The sequence below is a fragment of the Physeter macrocephalus genome, chromosome 8 (genome assembly GCF_002837175.3).
Source record: "Physeter macrocephalus isolate SW-GA chromosome 8, ASM283717v5, whole genome shotgun sequence".
Taxonomy (NCBI): domain Eukaryota; kingdom Metazoa; phylum Chordata; class Mammalia; order Artiodactyla; family Physeteridae; genus Physeter; species Physeter macrocephalus.
The window spans coordinates 83,630,343-83,656,736 of record NC_041221.1 but is presented as its reverse complement, the minus strand read 5'-3'; the positions used below and the strand labels follow the sequence as shown (position 1 = coordinate 83,656,736).

At 33.8% G+C, this 26,394-nt stretch overlaps 1 protein-coding gene across 4 annotated transcripts in view; it reads right to left on the bottom strand.

The window, feature by feature from the left end:
- The window catches only part of XRCC4 (X-ray repair cross complementing 4), a 283,471-nt gene that overhangs the window by 85,565 nt on the left and 171,512 nt on the right, over window positions 1-26,394 (bottom strand). For all 4 annotated transcript variants that reach the window (XM_024121119.1, XM_028493043.2, XM_028493044.2 and 1 more), the window contains exon 7: window positions 12,039-12,186. In XM_024121119.1, coding sequence (XP_023976887.1) covers window positions 12,039-12,186 — 148 coding nt within the window. The remainder of the gene's footprint in view (window positions 1-12,038; window positions 12,187-26,394) is intronic.

Below are 26,394 nucleotides of genomic sequence, written 5' to 3'. Positions count from 1 at the left end.
AGGTTTCCCAGTTCTTCCATAGTAAGAGGATAGCAACCTTAAGTGTTTCTCAATCCATCCCTTCCCTTTTTTTCAATCACGCTCACACCTATAATCATTATTCTTCTTCAGATAATTCTTCCTGGACTACTGTAATATCCTAGCTTCACTGCCAATCTGTAAACATTCCCTCCATCAAATGTATGGTTTCCAAAGAAATGTTCCTAACGTACTGTTCATTATGATATTCTTTGGCTGAAAATGTTTAACAGGTCCTTGCCGCTTCATAAAAGAAGTCCAAATAAATCAGCTTAGCATTTAAGTACCAAATTCCATCTACCTCGCTAGTTTTATTCACATTTCTCTGCATCTCATGATAAGGTCACTGGTTCCCTATCTTCCAGACTCTTCCTCCACACATTTACTTATGCACTCTGTTCCTCTGACAGGAAGGCCCTTCTTAGTCAGGAGATATTTCATTTCTGTAACAAACAGACCCCAAAAGCACCATGGCTCAATCAAGCTAGACATTTATTTCTCTTTCACACAATAATCTAAAGGTAGTGGGTAGTCTGTGGTGGATATGCTGCCCTCCCCCATGAGATTGTCCAGGGACTACAATTCTTCCTCTCTTTTTACTCTACCATCTCCTAGGATGTTTTCCTTAAATGCCTGGTAGAAGATGGGCTGAGAAGGGAGAAAGAGACAAGCTTGTCAAGAATGTATGTCGAATCATTTTATGGGCAAGATCCCCAAATTGTACATATCATTCCCATTCACATCCTATTGGCAAGGACTGTGTCACATGGCCATAACTCACTGCCAGGGAGGCTGGAAAATGTATCCTCTAGGCTGGGAGCCATGTGCCCTGTTAAAACATGCAGATGCATGGGATGGCAGAACGGGTTCTATTACTAAAAGAAAGAAGGGGAGTTGGGAGCCTGGATTCAATTATTAGTTTCTGCATTATCTTTCTTCAGTTTTTGTCTCTAGAAACCCCCATTTACTTTACAAAGCTAAACTCAAATATCACCTTCTTCTAGCCAGTCTTCTCTGATCTTATCACATCTGCTTATTCCATAGTCCTCCGAATGGAATATCAACTCTCCCTTCTCTGAAATTTCAAAGTTCTTGTACCTACTATGGAGTTTGGCACATTTTAGCTATATACATATTAAAGATAGTTTGTCAGGAAATATAATGTGGCCAAAAAGGAAAAGATAAATGTATGCTATTGATTAATCTTCCTTCATTGTTTTATTTCCTATACAAAGATTGTAGAAGACACAGTCTTTATTCTGTATTTCTAGAAGTGGTGTATGCAGAGGACAGCATTCAATAATGCTGGTAATGATAACATTGCTTTATTCAATTCACTGATAAATTATAATTTAAGGAATTACTTAGAAACAAAATTATTGTAAAAGATTTTCAAGTAAACAATGTCCTAAAATTTTACTGAATAAACTTTTAATAATGATGTTTAAACAAAGCATGTCTGTATTCTTTGTCCTTTCATAATGATTTACCAAAACTGAACAAAATCCTTGAATAATACTTATGAATAGTTATATACTTTTAATTTATTTAGGTTTTCTGTTTGTTCATTTCTTGTTTTTTTATCCTCATATTTGATTTCCTTACTCTATTTGCCAAGATCTCAGTTACTTGTGGGTTTATATCTTCTTATTTTGACATAAGTAGTTTATGCTTTCACACAAGCTTAGAACATGAAACAGCCATTTTATTTCATTTCGTGATGTTTAATACAAAACAAATACCTATTTAACATTTAGTTATATATCATAGTAGATGATTTAAGTTATAGAATTTCACTGTTAAAATGTAAATTTTGAATACAGTATGCCAAATAATAAAAAAAAAGCACCCATATTTCTTTGAATATTAAACCATAAATTATGAACAGGGAGTCATTTCCTTTGATTAATAACCCCTCTAACCAGGTATAATGAATATTTACACATTATTCTGTGTTGGTAGAGTACTTAAAATGCCTGAAACAATAATGATTATCAAGTGAAATTTGGAAAAATTTTATGTGAGAAAGTCTGTCAAGTGACAGAAATATAATATATATGAAATATGTGATAAATTCCCTTTACCTAAAACACAGAAAGATTATAACAGCTTCTTATTAAAATTGTTTTAAAACAAAAATCCAAGTCTGTCAGTAATTTGAAATCTAAATGCATGTAATAGCCTGAGGGAATTGTAGTACAGGTTGCTCCCAGGGTGAGCTATAAACATGGAAATACTCTATTTAAACATCTATGTAATCTCCATTGAAACATATTATTTTGAAATTATGTTAAGAAAGAACTTAAAATGCATGTACTTATAAGCCTAAGCTTTGGACACATTTAATAATCATGCTTTAAAAGGCCATAAAGCTGTGGTTGATATTGAATATGTTTTTTAAAAATATTAATATTTTGTCCTTTCTGTATAGCTAAAAAAGTCCACTCAGGCAACCTGTATCTTAAAGTGTAACTGCTAATTTTATTGGCAAACCTATAATAATGCATATGATCAATCTTTACTTAATTATTTTGAGTTGCAAACACAACTAATAAATCATCTTTGAAATGCACTGACCATAATCAGTATATTCTGGAACAAGTCCAGGGGGCCATTAATCAAAACATGCAGCAAGGAAAGTGAGAGCCGCAGCCTGAAGAGTTAGGTAAACACACAGTGAAGTTAATAAAAACCTATCTCATTTTAAAACCACCACTGTGTTTACTTTTGCAACTAAGATAAACATTATGATAAAATTAAACTTGTATAAAAAATGAGGTTTGCTAATGATGACCAAAGCAAATATATATAGCAATTGCACATACATTTTATGTCCCTAATTTGACACTAGAGAAGTTTAAAGTTCAGTTACCAAAAACCTTCAAGAATTAGGTATTTAAATCTGATAAATTATATTATCCATGAAAATTAAATACACACACACGCACAAACACACACACACACACATCAAATATGTTGAGCTTAAATTAGAAAAAAAAAGCAATCAAGGTATAAACATGAAAATAGGTTCTTTTTGAAAGAATAGGATGGTCAACTACCATATTCTAAATTGGCAGATGCAAATGAATAAACTGTAAAAAACGAGTAAATGTTTGAATGAGTTAGAAATTAAATTTTAAATGAAACAAAATGATAGAATACAAATGCATATATATAATGTAAATATCTATCTATTTATTTACTTACTTATTATCAACTGCTTTTAAAACCCGGTCTTCCAATTGTGTTATTTTCCTTCAATATAATCTTATTGACTGCTAATTGGAAGGAAAGGAGATTTGCTGAGTTAACACTCAGCAAATGTGCCATAGAAAGGTATGGGCAATCCTCATTTCCATAAGAATTATGAGGAAAGGAAACACTTACAGGTTTAAAAACTCCATAAACAAAGTTTCCTTTCCAGGAAGAGATTTCCAAGATTTAGCCAAAAGCCCTGGGAAAACAGTGCTTTAAAAATAACAGTGTATCACAGTCTTAGAGCTTCCTACTTAGATGATGCTTTCATTCATGTGATCTCATCTGACCCTCATATCCATGTTGAAGGGCAGGCAGGAGGTATTATTAAACCAGTCCTTGTACTCACAGAGCTGCAGTTCTATCTCTACTGTGTTACTGTAGAAATTTTGAACAAACAGTCGAAAGTCACTGAATCTGATATTTACTCAGCTCTTAATTCAGAGTTTCTGTAAGAATTGAATGAATTAAATGAACGAATTAAAGGAATTTAAGTGCTTAACACAACCCCTGGTGCACACTAATCGTATTAAATATTAGTTATTGAAGCAGTATAATAAAGTAGCTAAAAAGTATGGTCTTTGGGATAAGATGATCCTAGATTCAAAATCACAGATGTAGCATTGTCTTTGGGCAAATTATATAATCTCTCTAGGACTGAGCTTCCTAATCTATAAAATGGGTATAGTTTAGTGAGACATATAAAGGGAATATATAAAGGGTTTATTAGCACAGTATGTAGGACATAAGTATTCAGTGAATGTTAAATATCATCATTATTATTGATAGATGGATTTGATTAACTAATAACTTATGTAAATACAAAATATCATTAACAAAAATTAAAAGGCAAATGATAGTCTGGGTAAAATAAAATTAATACTTTTAGATATAAAGCAATAGGAGACAAAGACCTCCACTGAAAATCAGCTGAGGTTATGGACAGGTAATAAACAAAAGATGAAATGTCAATAATCAATAAATGTCAGAGAAAAAGGATGTCTCTAAAGGTTTGGTACAAAAATTATACAATGAGATACTATTTATTGATTAAACAATTAAAATGACCTGGCAATTATCAGAATGAATTGGAAAACAAAAGAACAAAAGGCAAACACTGCTTGTGGGAGTACCAGCTGTGATACCTTTCTGGAGGAACTCTGTCAAAACATAACAAAGGCCTAACAAGTACAATATGCCTAATAAGTACATTACTAACCTAGTAATTTCACTTCTGGGAATTCATACTAAGGAAACAGTCATATGTGCAAATTTATGTACAAGTATATACAACATTCTTTGCGATAGTACAAATGTGGATAAGGCCTAAATGTACAGTATGGGAAATGGTTAAAGAAGTTATGATACATTTACACAATAGGACACTATAAATATAAAATGATGTTGAAGCAATGTATCTATTAAAGTAGAAATATATATTTAAATATTAAAATAGCAGGCTACATCATAAACAGTATGAGCCTTGTTTTGCACGTAAAGTGTGGAAGAGAAGAGATCTGCAAATATACAGAATACCATGGTGTTAATAGTGGTGGTCTCCATGTGGGTGGGATTATGCATTTCCTAGCTACCATTTTGTTTCTGTATACTTTCTGCTTTTGCGGGGGAGATAAGCATGCGGTGCTTTTACAATTGGGAAACAAAGAAAATGAACCTCATTTTATTGAGAAACAAATGGATTCCTTTAGGAGGTAAGTGGATAAACTGTGGTACATCCAGACAATGGATTACTATTCAGCACCAGAAAGAAATGAGCTATCAAACCATCAAATGATATGTAGGAAACTTAAGTGTTTTATTTTTATTATTAAGTGAAAGAATGCAATCTGAAAAGGCTGCATACTGTATGATTCCAACTATAAGACATTCTGGTTAGGGTAAAACTACGGGGATATTTCAAAGATTAGTAGCTGCCAGAGGTTAAGGGGAAAGAGGGATAAATTGGTGGAGCACAGAGGATTTTTAGGGTAATGAAACAATTCAGTATAATACTACAATGGAGGATACTTGTCATTATATATATGTCCAAATCCATAGAATGTACAACATCAAGAGGGAACCCGTAAAATACGGACCTTGGTGATAATGATTTGTCGAGGTAGGTTCATCAATTGTAATAAATGTACTATTTTGATGGGGGGTGCTGAGAGTGGGGGAAGTTGTGCATGTGTGGGGACAGAGGTACATGGGTACTCTCTGTACTTTCCACTCAATTTTGCTGTGAACCTAAAACTACTCTAAAACATACATACAATGGAATATTACTCAGCCATAAAAAGAAACGAAATTGAGTTATCTGTAGTGAGGTGGATGGACCTAGAGTCTGTCCTACAGAGTGAAGTAAGTCAGAAAGAGAAAAACAAATACCGTATGCTAACACATATATGTGGAATCAAAAAAAAAAAAGGTCATGGAGAACCTAAGGGGAAGACGGGAATAAAGACACAGACCTACTAGAGAATGGACTTGAGGACAGTAACACTGACATATATACACTACCAAATGTAAAACAGATAGCTAGTAGGAAGCAGCTATAGCACAGGGAGATCAGCTCGGTCCTTTGCAACCACCTAGAGGGGTGGGATAAGGAGGGTGGGAGGGAGACACAAGAGAGAGGGGATATGGGGATATACATATGCATATAGCTGATTCACTTTGTTATACAGCAGAACCAACACAACATTGTAAAGCAATTATATACTCCAATAAAGATGTTAAAAAAAAATAAAGTAAGCAAGTTAATTAATTAATAAATACTGGGCTCTTTCCCTCACTACTGTTAGGTTTTATTTAGTTTTTTATAATCTATAACACTGATAACAGAAACACAGGAAGAAGGCAAATAACTTTCTTCAACACTTCATCCTAAGAAGCATATGTTAAGTAATAATAAATATTTCATTTAAACTCTATTTGACTGCAATTGGGCTACAGCGGGGAAGTGTATTCTCTAGGATGCTGGAAAGCTCTGATAGACATGAGAACTTTGGTTCAGAGCCAGGAGAGCCTGATGTGTATAATTATTCCTCTAAACAAAAGTGCATGGATTGTGCAATTTCATCCAGGATGATGCTGTAAGCTTCTAGAATAAAAAGGAAAGACTGAGCTTTTCTGAGTCGAGGGAGATTATATCTTAAACAAATTGTATCAGTGGTGGCTGTGTAGTACCTCGCCCCACTCCAAGGAGGTGAAGAAATACTGTGCTAAGATGTGCTGCACCTTCCTGCTCTGTGTAGCCACATGGACTATGATAAGATTGTGCAACCTTGGCTAATTAAATCGTGAACTTAACGTAGGGGTGCGTGAGTTCGCATGTGCGTGCGGATGCACGTGTGGATTTACAGCCTAACACTCACCTAAAATATTGCAGCTACACAACTACTTAATGGGACCACTTAAAGGCTGATTCAGAACACACAGTTAAAACTTCTTCCTTACAGTTCAAGAAGCAACATCTGTGAAAAGTTATAATTTGATAATATTTTTAAGGTTGTTTGGAACAATGTGTTAGAACTCTGTGTTTTCAGAAGACATCCATCACAAAGAAGACTAAATCATGTCTGTGTGCCTCACACAAGATATGTGAACCTATATATTTTTACTTGCTAGCCTGCAGAAACAAAGACTACATAAAAGTGTCTAAAGACTATACAAGTATTTTTTTGTGCTTTTGGCCCAAATTATTTTAATGATTTTATCCTGCAGCTGAGATGATGTTGAACTCCTTCTTTCAGGGGTGTACGAATGTGTTCCAATCACTAGAATTCTCTTAGAAAATGACCCTGCTGCTCCCAGAAGGGCAGTTGGTCGGACAAGTAGGAGGTTTTCTAAGCAGTAGGATTGTGGGGAGATGAGGAGGTGGGGAGGAAGGTCCTATATACAAACTAACATTTTGTTCTTGAGATACATTTAATGCCTAAAACTCTATAATTATGGTTGAAAGGATCTTATATACTTAAAATCACTAATGTTTGAGAATTTTGAGGGTTTGTATCCCAAACTACGGCCCTAAAGAATGCTATCCCTTGGACTGTCACTAATCCCTTTTTGGGAGGGAGGAAAGCAGACTGCATGATGGTGCTATGCTTGAGTACTTTTGAAAAATGATTAAACAAGTCAAATGAATTATTTACTATGGATTTTTTTAGATCCTTTAACATATAAATCTCCAAGTTTTAGGGGTTGGAGCATAAGGGAGCGTGGTAGCTGTGGTATACAGCAATTTCTTTTTCTTTCTTTTTTTTTGAGAGGGAAATTTAGTTTTATTTATTTATTTTTAATTGGAGTATAGTTGCTTTACAATATTGTGTTAGTTTATACTGTACAGCAAAGTGAATCAGCTACACGTATACATATATTCCCTCTTTTTTGGATTTCTTTCTTATTCACAGACTGCATTCTACAGAATTACGTAAAAGGAGATCTTAATAGGTATCCCACAGAGGGTTTCATATTCAAATAAGTTTAGAAATTCCAACTGAATTTAGAAATTTCAATTTCTAAACTTATTTGAATATGAAACCCTCTGTGGGATACCTATTAAGATCTCCTTTTATATAATTCTGTAGAATGCAGTCTGTGAATGTTATCATAAAGAATAAATTCTGTACTCAATATTATTTAACTTCAATAAACGTCTGAGCTTTCTTCCCCCCACCTATTCAAATCTCGGAGCTAGAGGCATTTTGTTCCACCTATATATTTAGCAGCTCTTCTGACCACAGAAGCTAATGCTTTTTCTAGTCAAGAGGCATTTAAGGAGGAGCTCAAAATTAAGTTAGAGTTGCTTGAGATTTGCGATAACCCTTGTTCCTGCTCCAATAAGAACTTCATATCCCGGTTTTGGTAACTAGGTCTGCATGGTGTAGCCCTGTGTTTGGCTCCTTGTCTTGGTCTCCAGTACAACATGATTTGGTTGTAACTTGGGTTTGGCTCTCTTCTTGGCCACCTCTCCCAGGGTCTGGAGCCCTGATTCTAAGAGAAAGTTTTCATTTACAGGTCTCTTGTTCAGATACAAATTTCAGTATCTCTTAAAAAAGTAGTTTGCTTTTGACAAAAAAAATCTACAGAAATGAGAAACAGAACAGCCAAAAGAAGGTAAAGCAGAATTTCCAGGTGGGGAGAAATGAGCTGAAATAGTTGAAGAAGTAACAGACATTAAAGTATTGATTAAATCACTTAAACTGAGCATTTTGTTTTTGGCTGACTTCGTTAACTGGTTGCTAATTTCAACAGACTGGGACATTGATTCAATTTAGACAAATAAGTGAATAATGACTGGATTAATCATTTTGTTAAAATAATCCAACTAGTCTACCTAACCTTAATGATTTCATGTCATACCAACAAAATGGTATTAATAGACTTATTATATTAGCTTTCTGAGGATGTTGAAAGAATTAATAAGAGCTCTTAAATTTAAAAAATTGATATGAAAATTCTTCCTCAATTATTATGTTATATGATAAAGCATTAAAAATTTAAGCTGGGTGTCTAATAAAGCCCAAATATAGTGTTATTTAATTTAAATATATATTGTGTCATTGTATATATATATATTTTTTTTTTTTTTAATTTACTTTTATTTATTTATTTATTTTTGGCTGCATTGGGTCTTCATTGCTGCGCACGGGCTTTCTCTAGTTGCAGCCAGCAGGGGCTACTCTTCGTTGCAGTGCACAGGCTCCTCACTGCAGTGGCTTCTCTTGTTGCAGAGCATGGGCTCTAGGCACATGGGCTTCAGTACTTGTGGCACATGGGCTCAGTAGTTGTGTCTCGCAGGCTCTAGAGCGCAGGCTCAGTAGTTGTGGCGCCCAGGCTTAGTTGCTCCACAGCACGTGGGCTCTTCCCGGACCAGGGCTCGGACCTGTGTCCCCTGCATTGGCAGGCGAATTCTTAACTACTGTGCCACCAGGGAAGTCCATGCCATTGTATATTTATAGAAAGTGATTTTACATTGTTTACACTCAGAATTTTACCTGATGATATTAATAAAGTATATAAGGATGAAAATAAGTTCACAGTTTCTGTAGTCTTTGTCAGCTGGTTCATTTTGTTTAATATGTAGAATTAAAAGGACATACCAAACAATTCTACAAATCATAATTTCAAGTGATGTAAGATAGTAAATAGCAAGGAATGTATAGCACATGGTTATGCTGAATAATAACTCTTAGTGTTGACGCTAGTTGACAGACAGGATGAGGGTTCCCCATGTATAATCATATTGTGTAGATTAGTCACACTAAAATTTTTAATGAATATTTATCAATAGATACCAGATTCAAGGATTTCAGTGTCTTACTAAAAGCGGGAGATCATCAAAGATCTACAAATATTCCTGGAAAAAATTTATATTTACCGAAAAAAAAAAGAAAAAGGCAAAATGTCAATACAATTCTGCACCTCAGGACTGCTAACACATGCCAATTTCGGCTATTATCCTTGTGAGTACTCTACATAAGTTTCAGTATGTTTTCAATTTTCTAGTTTCCTGTGTTTCAACAGAATGAAAGTTTTATTACTGGGAATCCAAAGCTGTACAACATTCAGCAGTTTGAAAGCAGAACTTAAAAATGAAAAAGAAAGGAAGGCCGATAGCTTTAGATAATTTTAAATGACTATATCTAAGAAGACACAATAATGACTAAAATATCAGAGATTTCTAGTCAATCTAATATTTTGATAACCCTTAAGAAGAGTCAAAAAGCAATATCAAAAAGGTAGGGAAAACAAGAAGAAAAGTCCTCTGCGATGTGAGAACCAGAAATGCTATCATATACATGAGAAAAGGCTGACGTTTTAACCAGGGTCCCACAGCCCAGCTCGGACTGGCCTTTGAGCAGCCCTCAGCCTCATCGCAACCCCTCCCTTCCTCGCTCCCTCCACTGCCATCACCCTCACACAGTCCACCTCAGCACACGTTTACAGGCTGTTTCCTCTGCCTAAATCTCTGCTCTCTACTCCACTACTGTACTCCTTGTACCTATGTAATCGTACGAGTAATGTTTGTCTTCTCTCACGTAGACTAAGCTTTATGACATCAGGGACTGTGTCAAGTTTGCTCCGCATGTAAGCATAAGTTAAAAGAATGATACATGAATGAATGAATGAGGGAAAGACACAGCCACAATTATTTTGTTCTCAACAAACAACAGTAACTACTGGGCATTTCCTTAGACAATGTGAAATCATGTGGTAGTCATACAATGAATGTAAATTCTACTGAGAGGCTACTGCAGGAGATACAGAGGAAATACCACTGTGAGCGACTGACAGAAATGTTTGAAATCCAGCATATGCTTAGAATTGAAAACAAGTAATGAAGTCAGCCTTCCTAGCTAAATTTAATGGGATATAATGGTTAATAAGCCATGGTAATGCAACTATAAACTCAAAACCCAATGATAAACAGACAACAAAACAATGCCACTATTAACTGTACAATGCATACTCTTATGCAAGAGACTCGAAAACTCCCTCCTATCAGGCTCAGTTTCCTGAATGCATGGATTGTGCCTGTCTTGGCATCCTCATTGTCTATAACAGAATCCTAAAACTTCTTGCTCTCAGGACCCCTTTACACTTTCAAAAGTTCTTGAGGACCTCAAGAACTTTTGTTCATGTGGACTGTATTTGCCATATTCAAAATAAAAACTGAGAAAAACTTAAAATATGTATTAAATAATTTAAAAATACTAATAAACTGAGTATAGGATAACATGAATAACATATTCTTTATAAAAATCATTGTATTTCCCAAAGAAAAAATATTGTGAGGGCAATGTTTTGCAAATCTGTTGATGGCTGGCTTGAATGAAAACAGTTAGATTCTCATTAGCTTCTGCATTCAAACAGATATGACATATTATTTTAATTAAAATATATGAAGAAAATCTGGCCTCACATAGCTATGGAACTAAAGAAGGGATGACCCTGTGGATCACCACAAAGGGCCTTGGGAACGCTCAGATCCTCATTACATACTTTGAATACCAGTGGTCTGTAATATCATCTGTCACAAGGCTATTGTTCAACTACCATTTGCTAAATTAATGAAAAGTTTAGAGAAAAAGAAATAAAATCTTAGGGCATATATATATATATATAAAATCTATCACAGACACGTACAAATGATTTGTACATTCATTTTGTATTCAACTGATAATATTCCTTATAAATGCAGACTGTTTTACTGCAATGAAATGTTAGTTATCCCAACACCTCAACATATGCCAACTAAATTGGGATGTATACTGAAGGAGGGCAGTCTGAAGCAAAAAGTGAAAAACAGTGAAAATACAGTTTATAATTCCAAAACCTAATAGAAATAAATAGATTACTACAAAGAGACATTTTACTTGCAAAAATACCAAGCATAATCAAATCAAGTGGCTAAGCTGAATGTTCTGAGTCTCTTTAAAGCAGTAAATTCGATCGAAGTTCTTTACCGAACACAAGCTGGATTCTAATGTTTTTACTATCCTACATGCCATTTCTAATTAATCCATAAAAACCACAAGAAAAAAAATTTACTTATACTTTTAGCACTTCTGCTTTAAATATTAATAGGAATTAACCAAAAACCAGAGAAATAGATTCAAACATTTTACAATTTCCAAAATCATAATTTTTGTTCTTAAAAATAGCCTTAAGTAAATTCAGAAATAAAAATATAATTTTAAGATTATATATTAGATTTTTAAATGTCATCTCACTACTTGGCAAAGAATAAAATGACTTACTTTTCCTTTTCTTGAAGCCGATGCTCCTGAGAAGCCATTTTAGGCTCTGTCCCAAGGTTTTTTTGCATCCGCTGCCTCCTCTTTCTAGTTGGTGCAATATCAGTGACATCAGGACTTGAAATAATGGAATCATCTCTTCTTACAGTAGCTAAAATAAAATCACATAAAAATGTGACCCAACAAAATTATGCATATAATTTTTGAGTACAGTACCAACTTGCTGCTTGAGTACTGATATAAAGCGATACATTGAAATATAGCAAAATTATTTTTTAAATTTATTCAGATTTGGTGAAGTGAGCTAGTTAGATAGTATATAATACTTTAATACCAATATAAAATCTGAAGTATATTGTACACGGAATAACTTGATCAAAACGGTCTTTGCCTATCTTGAGCAACAACCTTCTCAAATGCATAGATAAAACTGAATTAGAGGCACCTCTAAAAGGTGTTTGGTTGGGGGGATACTGCTATGGGAATAATGAATCAAACTGACAGTAAAACAGTAATTGTTAGCAGGAATGGGGACTCCTCCTAGTGATCCAGAGATAATTTTCATAAACTTTTTAGCCAACTGTAGGGAATAAGCACAAGAAAAAATGTAAGAAAATACTATCAGATGTCTCTAATGTGGCTAAACCATTAAATTACCCTGAAAAATGTCTGATATACATGAAACAGAGCAACAATAGAAAGCAGTCTTGATTTATATTCCCTTATTCTCTATGAAAAACTTAATTGCCAAGAGCTTTAGGGGAGTTCAGAATATTCATCGTTTCATCCAATACACAGTATATTATCTATAACACAAGTTTCTGTAAAAAAGAAGAGCTCCTTTGCTATTGGTAAATCATGAACAATATCAGTATAATTTGGACTCTGGATGTCCTGTTGGTTCATATGATTTTTTTCCAGCTTGTTAATGTTTAAAAGTGATCAGGGGCAAGCTTCCACCCCAATTAAAGAGAAAGCCTTAGCAATGTATAAAGGCCTTAACAAATGGAGATGAGTGTCTAAAAATCCTATACAAGTCCATCCCGTTAGCACAAACAGGGGCTGGTTTAGTGGAGTCAAGAACCCTATACTTTTCAAAAGTTAAGCTCTCTGCTGAAGCTACAATTACACCTAAAGAGCTGTGAAGACATTTCTCCCTGTATCTCAAATCAGATGTTTAATTTTGATGAAACTAGTGTAGTCAATATGCATTCAATACCTCCTATCTCCTCCATTTAAGAGGAAGTATGATGATGCAAAGGGTTAGCTGACTGTGATGCTTGGTGCAAATGTTGTTATAGATTTAATGGAGTTAATGGTTTTGTTTTGTTTTGTTTTTTGTTTTGTTTTGTTTTTTTCTTCGGTACGCGGGCCTCTCACTGTTGTGGCCTCTCCCGTTGCGGAGCACAGGCTCCGGACGCGCAGACTCAGCGGCCATAGCTCACGGGCCGAGCCGCTCCGCGGCATGTGGGATCTTCCCGGACCGGGGCACGAACCCGTGTCCCCTGCATCGGCAGGAGGACTCTCAACCACTGCGCCACCAGGGAAGCCCGGAGTTAATGTTTTTATTAGGATTGTAACTGGAGAACTAACAACAACAATGTAAAGTTGCATAGACTTTAAGTGCTCTGTCCAAAACTTAACTTTTTTTCCCATAAGCTCTATTAATTTTAGTGTGCTAATTTGCAGAGTGAGTAGTTGTTCAAGCACACATATATCACATTCTAGAAGAAAAGTCTGCATTTTGAGTTCTCATTCTGTGTAGTCCAGGCTTCTCTGAGTGACCTGACATCACTTGGACACTATTGACCACTCTCTTGAAATGCTTCTTTTGATTTTTTTTTCCTGGAAGTAACTACCATTTTTGAGAATGTATGTGCTGGACACTTTGCTATGGGTTTTAAAATATTATCTTATTAATCTTTAACCTTGTGAAGTACTTACTAACTTCATTTTACTTATGAGGAAACCAAGGCTTTAGAGAGGTTAAGTAACTTGCCCAAATCACACAGTTTTGCTTTTATATTTTATGATTATGACAATTAAAAAATATTTCTTCCTGGTAGGCAAATTACTTATTGATCAAATATTACTGAATGTTCATCAAAGCATATTTTACTTTCCAAAGCTGCTTAAATTATTAAGACATGTAAGTTCCGTTAGATTTCTTATACATTATTTTATTAACCTCTAAAAATGTATTGGGAGTAAAAAAGAGGTTTTTCTCTGAACGTATTCCAGCTGAATGATTCCCTTATTTTTATTAAGCTATGAGGTGACTAAGGAAGATAATTCTGATTTCTTACCCAGTCAGCTCTTGCACAGGGTTTACTCAATCACATAAGCAATCAAAGTACAATCTTGTCTATGAATAAAACTAGCAAAATTATCAGAGTTAGAGGATGTTTCAACTGTAGATAGACTTGTAAAATGGAGAAAGATTGCATTTAATGACATGTTGGACATTTATGAGGAAAGAATGTTAAGTTTAAATTAAAAGGTAAGGTGAACTTTTAAAAAATAAAGTTACATAAAAGTTCTGCCATTCATTTCAAAACTCCACATAACAACTTACTCATTGGCACCCAATAGGATATTTTATATGTCAAATGGTTATATCATTTGTTGTAATGCCTAGAATTTACTTTAAAATGCAATGTGATTAAAGGTATGTATTAGTAAGCGTGTGGCATCTACTCAAGAATTACGGACCAGGAGTAGTTTTCTGGGATTCTAATAAAAAGGCTATATACTTGAGGGAGCTACCAGAGGCACTTACTTTATTTGCATCTCAATAACTGATGATTTACTAATTAGTATACTGAATGACAGAAATGTGTATCTATTGGTGAAAACAAGGTATGAAAATATGCATGATGAATATTGCATATGACCTCTCATGAGTAAAATTAAAGGCATTTAAGATACAAAAATTGGCTAAAATATTTTAGAGATACTCCCCACCATTTTATGAACAGGCTATAAGAATCCAATGAGGTCTGTTTACTCTTAGAGACGATGCCCCGTGCTAAATCTTCAAGTAGTTCTGTGGCTAGTTGTGAACTCTGGACGATTATGGTTGCCTGATGCCAGGAAAGATTGCCATTCCTACCTCAGGAATCTTTATATTTGTCAAAAGTGAACATTTTATATGAGGGGGTGACTGGAACACCTAAAAGGACACACAGCTGGAACTTCTTCAAGCTTATAGAACAAGTTCATGAATTATTTTGTCTTTACTTGTTAGTAAATATTTAGCTGATAATTATATATGTGGGAAAACCTAATCTGATAATTTATTATTATTCCTACAGTTTAAACTTCTTGGTGGCTACCATTACATACCACAAAGAACTTAAGAGTTTTGTATAACCAAGAGTTTCACGTCAGTTTACTGCACCATTTTTATTCCTTTCTCTTCACAGTTACAGTGTAGCTCTCTGTAACACTGCCATAAGGAAAAAGGACTACCATATAAGCTTAATTGCTGGTTAAACCAAATATATCTTTTCTGGTTTGTGTTTGCACCATGAGAAACAGTTTTCCCTTCAGTTTACTGCATACATGCAATAGTGAATCATATTGTAATAGATTCACTTAATATACATGTCTTCAACACGAAGTTTTGATAATAATTATATAGCCTTTTAAAAAAGGAAAACATTCCATCTTATCCTTTCCTCTTCACACTGCAATGCCAGTAACCAGGAAAATGAGGCGCTACTCCAAACATCTGGTACCTACGTGTTAAATTGCTCAACTCCAGCAGTCCTCAAATTTCAAGCCATCCAACCTCTCTCCACTACTTGTGCTGATGTTTGGTCCTCACATTCCATTTGGTCTCAAGGCTGTATACTTTATTTCTATTCTGACTCTGGATGCCTTGAACAATGATTCTGGATCTCGAAACAAGCAAAGCTGTTTTATATACAACAGAAGAGATATGAACTACATCTACACAAAGCCAAATATGGAACTTCCAAAATGTCTATATTATTCATAACCCTACATATTTTTAATGGTGACAAAGTTTTCACTCTCAAGTTTTGCATGCCATTTTTAAGGAAAAAAATCAATTCATATTAAGTTTACCAGGTAATACATATTCATTTTAGCTGTGAGGAAGAGTTTGAATATAGTTGGAAAGAATAACAAATGTTCAAAGGGTAATGAGAAGGAGTGTGGCCTGTTTGGAGGAGTGTTCATGAGAGAAAAAGATGCAGGAAATGAGACTGGATAAGTATGGGCAGCAGGTAAGGAGAGGAAGGAAAAAGAAGATAGAGAGACATGTTAAATAAATTTGCAAGCTTTCAAATCCAGGCAGAAGAGTATGAATCTGATATTGACAAGGGAGTTTTTTCTGAGATTCCACAACCAGAATTCTCAGTTTTTAATATTATCATCAGTCTCTTTGTCATAACAATGTGTCTTTCACCATTTCCAGGAAATTAAAAAAAGAAAAGAAAAGAGAAGAGAAGAAAAGAAAGGAAAAGAAAAAAGAAAGAAAAGAAAAGAAAAAACTATTGCCAATTAACTTACTACAGCTGAAATACTGATTGGCAGAGCTGTGGGATGAATTTCAAGTTCTAATTAGCTTCACTGCATCTAGAAAATGGGGAATCTTTACACAAGCCTTGTTATTGTAAAAGGAGGCTCCACAGAAAGCCACACTTCTTCTCATCTGACAGAAGAACTGCAGGAGCTTGGCAGCAGTAGTTCAGACATGAGAGGGACAGAGTGTTGGCCTTCCTGGGTGCTCTCAATGTTGAAGTGAAATGACACTGTTGGCTAAACTGCCTAAGCCCCATGAGTTAAACTACCTGGTAAACTTAAGTCTCTCATGATTAAACACCTAAATATTGATATTTTTAAAAATCATTTTTCAGATTTATAATTAATTTTATTAGGGATTCTTTATTATCTCATATCTATGGATTTTTTTTCCCTTCTTCATAATATACATATCTTCACATACACAAAGAATCTATGGAACTGTAATGGAGATTGTCACTATTCTCCTTCTGGTCCCTCGCCAAACATATACACCTATCTCCAGCCCCTGAACCCACCTCCCTCCCACACAAAAAAAATTAATGTCCTGAGGCATGTTAATCATGGCAATGGCTCCTTAGCTCTTAAATTACTGAATGAAGAAGGCTCTGATCTTCAGGTCCCTAGACCAGAAAAAAAATGTATGCTATTTACAATATGCCATATCCAAACAAAAAACTTTGAGTGGTTCCCCATCACCTATAAAATAAAGTCCTAAGATCCTAGTCCTACATTCAAATCTCCCTACAACATGACCCTGACCTGCCTCTCTGACCATACCTTCCACAAACCTTCTACCATAGTATATAAACTATTCCAAGGGCTCCAGGCTTCCTACATCTTCCTTTCCTGTTCCTTATTTTCCTTGTCTTGAATGTCCTCCAATCCTCTATTGGCTCAACTATGTGCTCCCCTTCAGCACAGCCCATTTCAGTCATTTCAGTAACCCCTAGTAGTTCCAATCCATAGCAATCTCTCCTTTCTCTATAGGGTTTATAGTTTGAACCACTCATTTTCCACATACTATCTTGTATTGTTATTCTTTTTATGTATATTTCCTATTTCCCAAATAGATTATGAACACCCAACAGCTAGAGGCCATGCCTTATAGTTTGCTATATTCCTAATGTATTACCCAATAGTGTTATACATGAGAAATGTGATGACTTGAACTCTTATTTTCAAATGTGTGTCTTATTTTTTTAATCAAAACTTATTTACTTATGGACCTCAGAAGTATAGGGAAAAAGCCAATCAGAAGACCTGGGTCGGGATCTTTATTTCTGCCATTTACCTTTGACGTATTACAGAATCTCTAAGTTCCTCTATGAAAAAATCTATACTAACCATGATTACATGGGATAATATAAACTGTCTTATAAATCATAGTGTCAGAAATATTTGATATTGTCAGAAATATTTGATATCAGCAATAAGTATTATTAACAAAACGTGTGTGCCCTTACAAAAGATCAAACTGAGATTCATTTATTTTTTTTTAAATTTTAAAAGTTTATTATTATTTTCTATTATATAAGTTTCAGGTATATAGCATTATAATTCAACACCTGTATACTGAGATTCATTTAGGTGAATCTGAAGAACTTTCAGGCTATCTTCTATAGCTTCTTAGGCACATAAAAATTAAATTTAAAAAATTAAGATAAATTCATGGTTTTCCAAATTCAAAATAACCCAACTGTCACAGAACTATCATCTGTTATGAATATAGAGCAGCCAGTCTGCTGTGGCTGCTTTTTGCTATTTTATTCATTTATTCATTTCATAAATGTTTATTAAGTGTTAAAATCAATAAGTCATTGTGTTTTCTTTTGAAAGATGTAAAATATTGAGGGGAAAAACCAAAATCCAAACCTTAAAATACTACCCTAAGTAAATCTGAAACTTCAAAAAACATACTCTTTTTTCACCAAGGAAAATAACCAACCAATGTGCCTCTGTAGTTTGTCTTACTGACAGGTATAAAGATAAGCAAAAAAACCTTAGATAAGGTTAGTCACACCATACTTCAATAAGCAGTATCTTAAAGTGACTTATCTTGAGGTAGTAAATTTCTAATCTGACCAACAAGCAAACATTATTTTTCTCTCACCGTTCGTCAAATAGCCCTTTTCTAAATCTGTAATCAGTTTCTACCCAGCTTTCACAATCTAACCTGAATAACTGATGACCATCTTACACGGAAGGTCAATGGTCTAACCTATTATTAGCAATCACCAAATAAACTGATAATTAACATCACACTAAACACTTAAAAGTGTATGTATGCGCGCACATCCATGTGCATACACTTTTCCAAAAGTCAGGCTCCTCTTTTAGCCAGCACAGATGGGAGCCAGACTTAATGACAAATACTTAGTGACACTGGGGTAACCCAAAAGGTCATCTTTGGAAATCCAATACTTTCAATGTCAGAGGCAGGGTGGGCCACTAAAGATAAAATACAGGCTTCAGAAGTGTTCACAGTGTAGAAAAAATATAAGTTGAATATACTAAGTTTTGTTCCATATCTACAAAACAATCCACTTAAAAATATATTTCTAAGAATTTTAATATCAAATGAACTCAGTTCTTGAAATCTTAAGGATTCATTTATTCTTTCACTTATTCAACAAATATTTATTGAGTAGTTTCTATGTGTCAGGCACTATCCCAAAGACACCATCACCATGTATTCAAAAAGAGTATAATTGAAGGGCAGAAAGACACAACTATGTTTGCAAGAAAGCCACAAGTTACACAAGCAATTATAAAGGCATGGATTTAAAAGTTCTAAGGTAGGCAGAACTTTCCAACCTTTTACTATTTTTTCCAAATTAATCTGTGAAGCTTTAATTCCTCTTTTTTCATTATGAAACACCCATTATAACTTGATTTCTTATTCCGGGTTTTTGGTTTTTTTTTTTTCTTGTATGGGTATTTCTTTTGAAAGCATAATTGTGAGTATCAGCCAGCTCTGAAGTAGGTTTCCCAAAGGAGAAAATTAAAAGACTAGCTCACTCTGAGCAACCTGATAAGACTGGGTTTCAAAATTAAGTTTTAAGGATGTTCCAAAATGAACTCGAACAACATATCTGAATTGAAACTGTAAAATTACCTTTATAGGTAGTCCTTCATAAGTCCCCACAACATCCTTAGTAGATTTCATCATACTTTTAATAATTTATCTAATATTTATAAAACTCCATGAAGGCAGGGGCTGAGCTTGTCTTATTCACTGTTGGTATAAGACGGACTAGCATGGTCTCTAATACATAATAATTCCTCAATAAACATTAGTTGATTGGCATAAATTCTAAGATACTAATAACTTTTAAAAAATTATTTTAAATCTCCATAAAATATTACACTATCGATTAGCTATGCCTGCTGCTGCCAGTCCAGTTAACATTAAGAAAATAAAAATATTAGTAGGGAAAAGCAGTTTATGAAAGAGCAACATTAGCCTTCAATTTATATTATTTTATGATTCAAAATAACAAACACTGGAAAGTCATTTTAATGGTTAATAAGCTTTCAGAAAACAAAACCACAATTTTTCAGCTTTCACCAGCTTTATGAAGGGGTCTCTGCCTATGACCTACATCATGCAATATTTGGAGCCAACATAAAGCTTTCATTGTTGTACATGAGTCAGGTATGGACTTCTGTCAACTTAAGACATTTTTTTCCAGCATTTTCTTAATAGATTTAAAGCTTTTTAAAATTTCATCCTCTTTTATGTTGGCCAACTTTTAATAAAACCTGGACATTTTACATAGCTTCAAGAGGATTTTATTGAACTAGTATAACTGAAAAAAATGGACAAAAATAAGTGAAATATAAAAACTAAAGAAATGATACAGGGAATCTTCCAGTTTGTTTCTATTTTAATAATGTTTTACCATTATATTATCTGCAGTGACTCTAGGTGAACTGGTTAGAACTAGGACAAGATCACTAGTGTAACTAGCAAGTCAAAATAAAAAATGTTGACATTTTCTCTCTATTAATACCAACTTAATTTGCCTATTTCTGAGTAATTATTTGACTCTTTACAGTCATGATGAGTCAGGATGGAACTCAAAACCTTACCCTTCCCATTCCTGTTTCTGCTGAATCTGTACTCATCCTGAAAAATCATTCTTATACAATACTCGTAAGATACTTTTACTAAACTATTAGCATTAAAGCTGATATCCATAAAAAGTAAGTTTTCTTTTAATGTTTTTATTGAATCAGTACCTGAACCAGAAGTTTTAAACAAACATTTTGTGCTGAGTCCACTCTAAGACAATAACATCAGCTTTTACTCAAATGATTTATGAACTCATTAAATTTACCTCTTTTTCCTCTGCTGGTGAACTGGGTAGGTAAGAGTCATTAACCTGCAGCACAAACCCTTTCTTTGAATATTCACAGGGGTAAGAAGAAGAACTTGACTGTGGTTCTGTGACATGATAGACTTTCCCACTTCATTTTGCTAGTATTTGCTTAATCTTAGATTTAGAATAACTTTGATACATTAAGAAAAAGTGCCTTATTTGCACTTATTTAAACTCCTTTACAATAAGGTAAATGCCTCTCTGGTATCACTTAGACAGTTTGGAGTAGTTGTATGAAGAGGCAAATATGAAGTTAAATTTCCGAGGTGTCCCTTGACAACTGTGGGATGCTTTTCAAAAGGGAGATTCCCAGATCTGTGGTGCTAGGCATGTTGTGCCAACTATCTTTCAAACCAAATGTGATTAAAGTAATACTTTCACTAAGAAGAATTAAGAAAAAATATGTGCCGAATGGTCAAATAACTAAGATAACATTTACACGGAATTAGCAAAATACTTCACAAGGATCCTAAACCTGACTCTGTTAATCAACGTCTTAATGACTTAGTGTAAATCCCGTAACAATTCTGTGAAGGTTTTTATTTTTAATCCACAAAATCAGGTGTGGAGAAGTTAGACCAAATAGTTATTTCCGGTGGAAAAAAAAAAGCCCTGATTCTACAATTTAAGTTGGTATGTTTTTTAAAAATGATTACCTTAATATTATCTAAATTTGGTAAGAAAAAGAAATGTGCTTTCAGACCATTTTGAAGCACTTTTAAGTTAGTTTGGGGTTAAATGTTTTACCCAAATGAGAAAGCTTTTCTTCAGAAATTTCATTTCCAAACATCTACATTTCCAAACATTTTACACTGTTTCATAATGCTTATGGATTTTTAATTTTTCAATAAAAACCCTGTAAAGTGTTTATTTTTAAACAAATAATTTGTATATTCTTTCATCTTAATACTCAAAAGTAAACAAATAAGAGCAAAAAATATTTTAGGCATTGATTTGACAAAGAGAATAATACTTCAGAAATTTATTAGTTTATTATGAATCTATACTCTTCATGTTAGACCTTCACGTTAGAATGTATACTCTTCACATGTTTATGAAGCTTGTCTGGCAATCATTTTCAACATGTTGCTCAGTAATGTGCCGTCTCAGGACAAAGCCTTCATAATGCCATTATCCCTACAACTTGCCAATAGCCAAACAATCATTCTTGATGCCTTCTAAAAGTTCATCTTACACATCCAATCAGCACCTCCTAAAAAGTTCTTAAATTTGTCTAATAATTCTATGCATCCCCAGTACTTCCATAATCTCTTACCTAGATTATTGCTATAGCTTATAAATGGCCAAAGCAGTTAACTTCATTCCCTACAAAACATCTAGGAGAACCGTTCTAAAAATACAAATTTGATCAAGTCATGTACTCTTCTACTGCCTTGAAGACAAAGATAAAATTCCTAATAAACTTTATTGTCTCCTACTTTTCCTGATTCAGCTTACTTTTTTACAGCCTTACTGAATTTTGTTTGATGTTCCATTCTACCTCTCTCTCTACTCCTGAGTTTTGCACGTGATCTTCTTCTAGGAATAGTGTTCCACCATCTACTACCCACTGGCTAACTCACACCCATCGTTGATACCTCAGTAAAGATATTACTCTGTCAGGAGGCCTTAGAAGTGTCAATTAGATAACCCTTCTCTGTGCCTTCATAGTACGTTTTACTCCTTCTATCACTGCAGTATAGAGGAGTGGTTAAGGTCACAGATGAAGGAAAATAGAGAAAAATTGTTTTGGGTTTTCCTAAGGAGAAGTAGATAAAGTGGGGTTAAATTTTATTGTAAAGTCAGTGAATAAGGCAAACAATCACAATTAAGCAAAACTACCCTTGAAAATTCCTTAAATTGTCCAATAAGTACAATAATACACAGTATATATAACTCTGTATGTTAATGTTCATGCATAACTACTTAATGAATACCATAGTACCTAGTTTCATAGAGAAATTACATTCAGAAAGAAAATTACCCCAGGTTTTCAATAATCTAAACACATCATCAATACAGAAAGATTCAATTCCTAGTTCTTCTAGTTTAATGTCATTATCTTAACTTTCTATGAAAAATGTATCAGTTCCTCTGATGCTTCCTTATTCAGATTTCTTTATGGTTCCAAATTAATTTTTCATTGTTTTCTTTCCTGGGTCACATTATCACTTTATTTGCTTGGCTACCTAAATCAGTAATTACTGTTTCCTTGTCAATAGCCCCAAACTTTAAAGTCAGTCATACTTGTTCCTAGGTTTTTCACAATGGTATTTACTCTTGTCAGGCTTAATTATATCCACTACTGTAGACATACACTTGTTAAGTAGAATAGCAGGCAGTCAGCAGAACTATTTAAAAATGTGATTTTCTTCATTTGTAAAATCTATATTTTTCTAGAAAATTTAGTTAAATAAGGTTAAATTAAGTATATATATGATGCCACTTCACTATAATTCATAAACGACTAGTCCAAATTTCAATCTCTCAAGGTAGTTTAATCATGAAATGGGAAATAGGGACATCATACCATAGTGGGCCTCACAGAGTTATGCGCCTTACTCTCCCTGAAATTCATAAAATAAGCTTTTGCACAGATGCATTTACCATAATGTTTAGTCAAAAATGAAAATGTTATAACTGTTACTATGAAGAGCTAGAAATTTTTAGGCATTATAATTTTGTATAAAATGAAAAAAAAAAAAGACTACCAATATAAGTAATGTCTTTCCAATGATGTAAATGCTGTGCATCCCCACATTTTTGATGTTTATAATTAATCCATAATAAACTGACATTTAGGAAAATAGTTCATCATGTTGCCTGGTATGCTGTAGGTGCTCAAAGTATCATTGTTGAATGAAAATATCACCAAGGAAAATACTGAAGATTTTATAAATAGACTCTAAAAGAGAGCAAACCTTTTGTAGTTAAACATAAACAAAAATAGCAAAATAAGCCATTACAGAATATTGAGTAGAGTTCCCTGTGCTATATGGGAAAAGAATCTAAAAAAGAGTGGATATATGCATAACTGATTCACTTTTCCATACACCTGAAACTAACACAGCATTGTAAATCAACTATACTCCAATAAAAATAATTTTTAAAAAAATAACATAAAAGTTTGACTGATTTGTTTATCCATAAACATAACTTCTAAAAAAAAAGCCTGTAATATTCATTATAAAGTAAACACTGAATTCAAAACCTAATACATTAAACTACAGTTGGCATTTAAAATGCCCTTGTGGAGAATATTCTAACCTTGTACAAAAGAGTATATTATTTGTAAATAATGGTTACCAGACATCTTCGCCAAGAAATACAGTTACAGAGGGAAGTTATCATAACACAGCCGGGAAAGTACAGAAGCAGAAAAAAAGTCTGTACTTGTGTTGGTGTTTATTCAGATAGATAAATGGATCCATATCTATATAAATACATATAGATTATACATAAATTAGAAAACCAAAAACTGTAAATGCCCTAAATAAAAGTGAGAAGTATTATGCCTAACCAAGGCCAAGGATTAAAAAAATAATAATAAATGGGCAGAAACTTAGACAAATAACTTGATAGAGAAAATATAGAAACACGAGGGTGAAAGAAATGGAGACTTTCAAGAATGAGTATTCAACAGACAGTAACACATTTCTTGTTGGTCACATGATTATTGTAGATGACTATACAAAGAGGTTTAAACTCACTGTCTAAATAATTACCATTGGGTTTATTTTACCAATTCAAACAGCAGAGGAAAAAAAGGTAAATTTAATGAGTTCATAAATCATTTGAGTAAAAGCTGATGTTACTGTCTTAGAGTGGACTCAGCACAAAATGTTTGTTTAAACTTCTGTTTCAGGTACTGATTCAACAGAAACATTAAAAAAAAACTTACTTTTTTTTGGATATCATCTTTAATGCCAACTCTAATAGTTTAGTAAAAGTATCTTAGAGTATTGTATAAGAATGATTTTTCAGGATGAGTACAGATTCAGCAGAAACAGGAATGGGAAGGGTAAGGTTTTGAGTTCCATCCTGATTCATCATGACTGAAAAGAGTCAAATAATTACTCAGAAGTAGGCAAATTAAGTTGGTATTAATAGAGAGAAAATGTCAACATTTTTTATTCAGTAACCTTAATGTGTCCCCCTGCCCACAGTCATCCCTCTGGTGGGAATATTTCTCAGAATTAATGTAGTTTTAAGTCTGAATATTCCCACTATTTTTGTTTTATGTTTTTCTGGTATGTAGAACATACAAAAGAGTCCACCATAAAAGAATCCATAAATGAATTGGGAAACAACTCTATTTTAACATCCTGAAGATCTTAAACATATGAAGCTTGTGTTTTCTGAAACTTGTAATTCTAAAACTTTATAGAATACGTCCCCAACTTCCCTAATAAAACCTATTAACATATTGAGGAACTGGTGTTCTTTACAACATATTTGGAATGATATTATTGGAAGACTCCTACATAGGTGTAGCAATAGTAGAAAAGATTACCTAGGGACCATACTTCCTTTAGGTGGTGGGTTTTGTTTTGTTTTGTTTTTTTAAATTAATTAATTAATTAATTATTTATTTATTTTTAACATCTTTATTGGAGTATAACTGTTTTATAGAGTATTGTGTAAGAATGATTTTTCAGGATGAGTACAGATTCAGCAGAAACAGGAATGGGAAGGGTAAGGTTTTGAGTTCCATCCTGATTCATCATGACTGAAAAGAGTCAAATAATTACTCAGAAGTAGGCAAATTAAGTTGGTATTAATAGAGAGAAAATGTCAACATTTTTTATTCAGTAACCTTAATGTGTCCCCCTGCCCACAGTCATCCCTCTGATGGGAATATTTCTCAGAATTAATGTAGTTTTAAGTCTGAATATTCCCACTATTTTTGTTTTATGTTTTTCTGGTATGTAGAACATACAAAAGAGTCCACCATAAAAGAATCCATAAATGAATTGGGAAACAACTCTATTTTAACATCCTGAAGATCTTAAACATATGAAGCTTGTGTTTTCTGAAACTTGTAATTCTAAAACTTTATAGAATACGTCCCCAACTTCCCTAATAAAACCTATTAACATATTGAGGAACTGGTGTTCTTTACAACATATTTGGAATGATATTATTGGAAGACTCCTACACAGGTGTAGCAATAGTAGAAAAGATTACCTAGGGACCATACTTCCTTTAGGTGGTGGGTTTTGTTTTGTTTTGTTTTTTTAAATTAATTAATTAATTAATTATTTATTTATTTTTAACATCTTTATTGGAGTATAACTGTTTTACAATAGTGTGTTAGTTTCTCCTTTACAACAAAGTGAATCAGTTATACATATACATTTGTTCCCATATCTCTTCCCTCTTGCGCCTCCCTCCCTCCCACCCTCCCTATCCCACCCCTCATG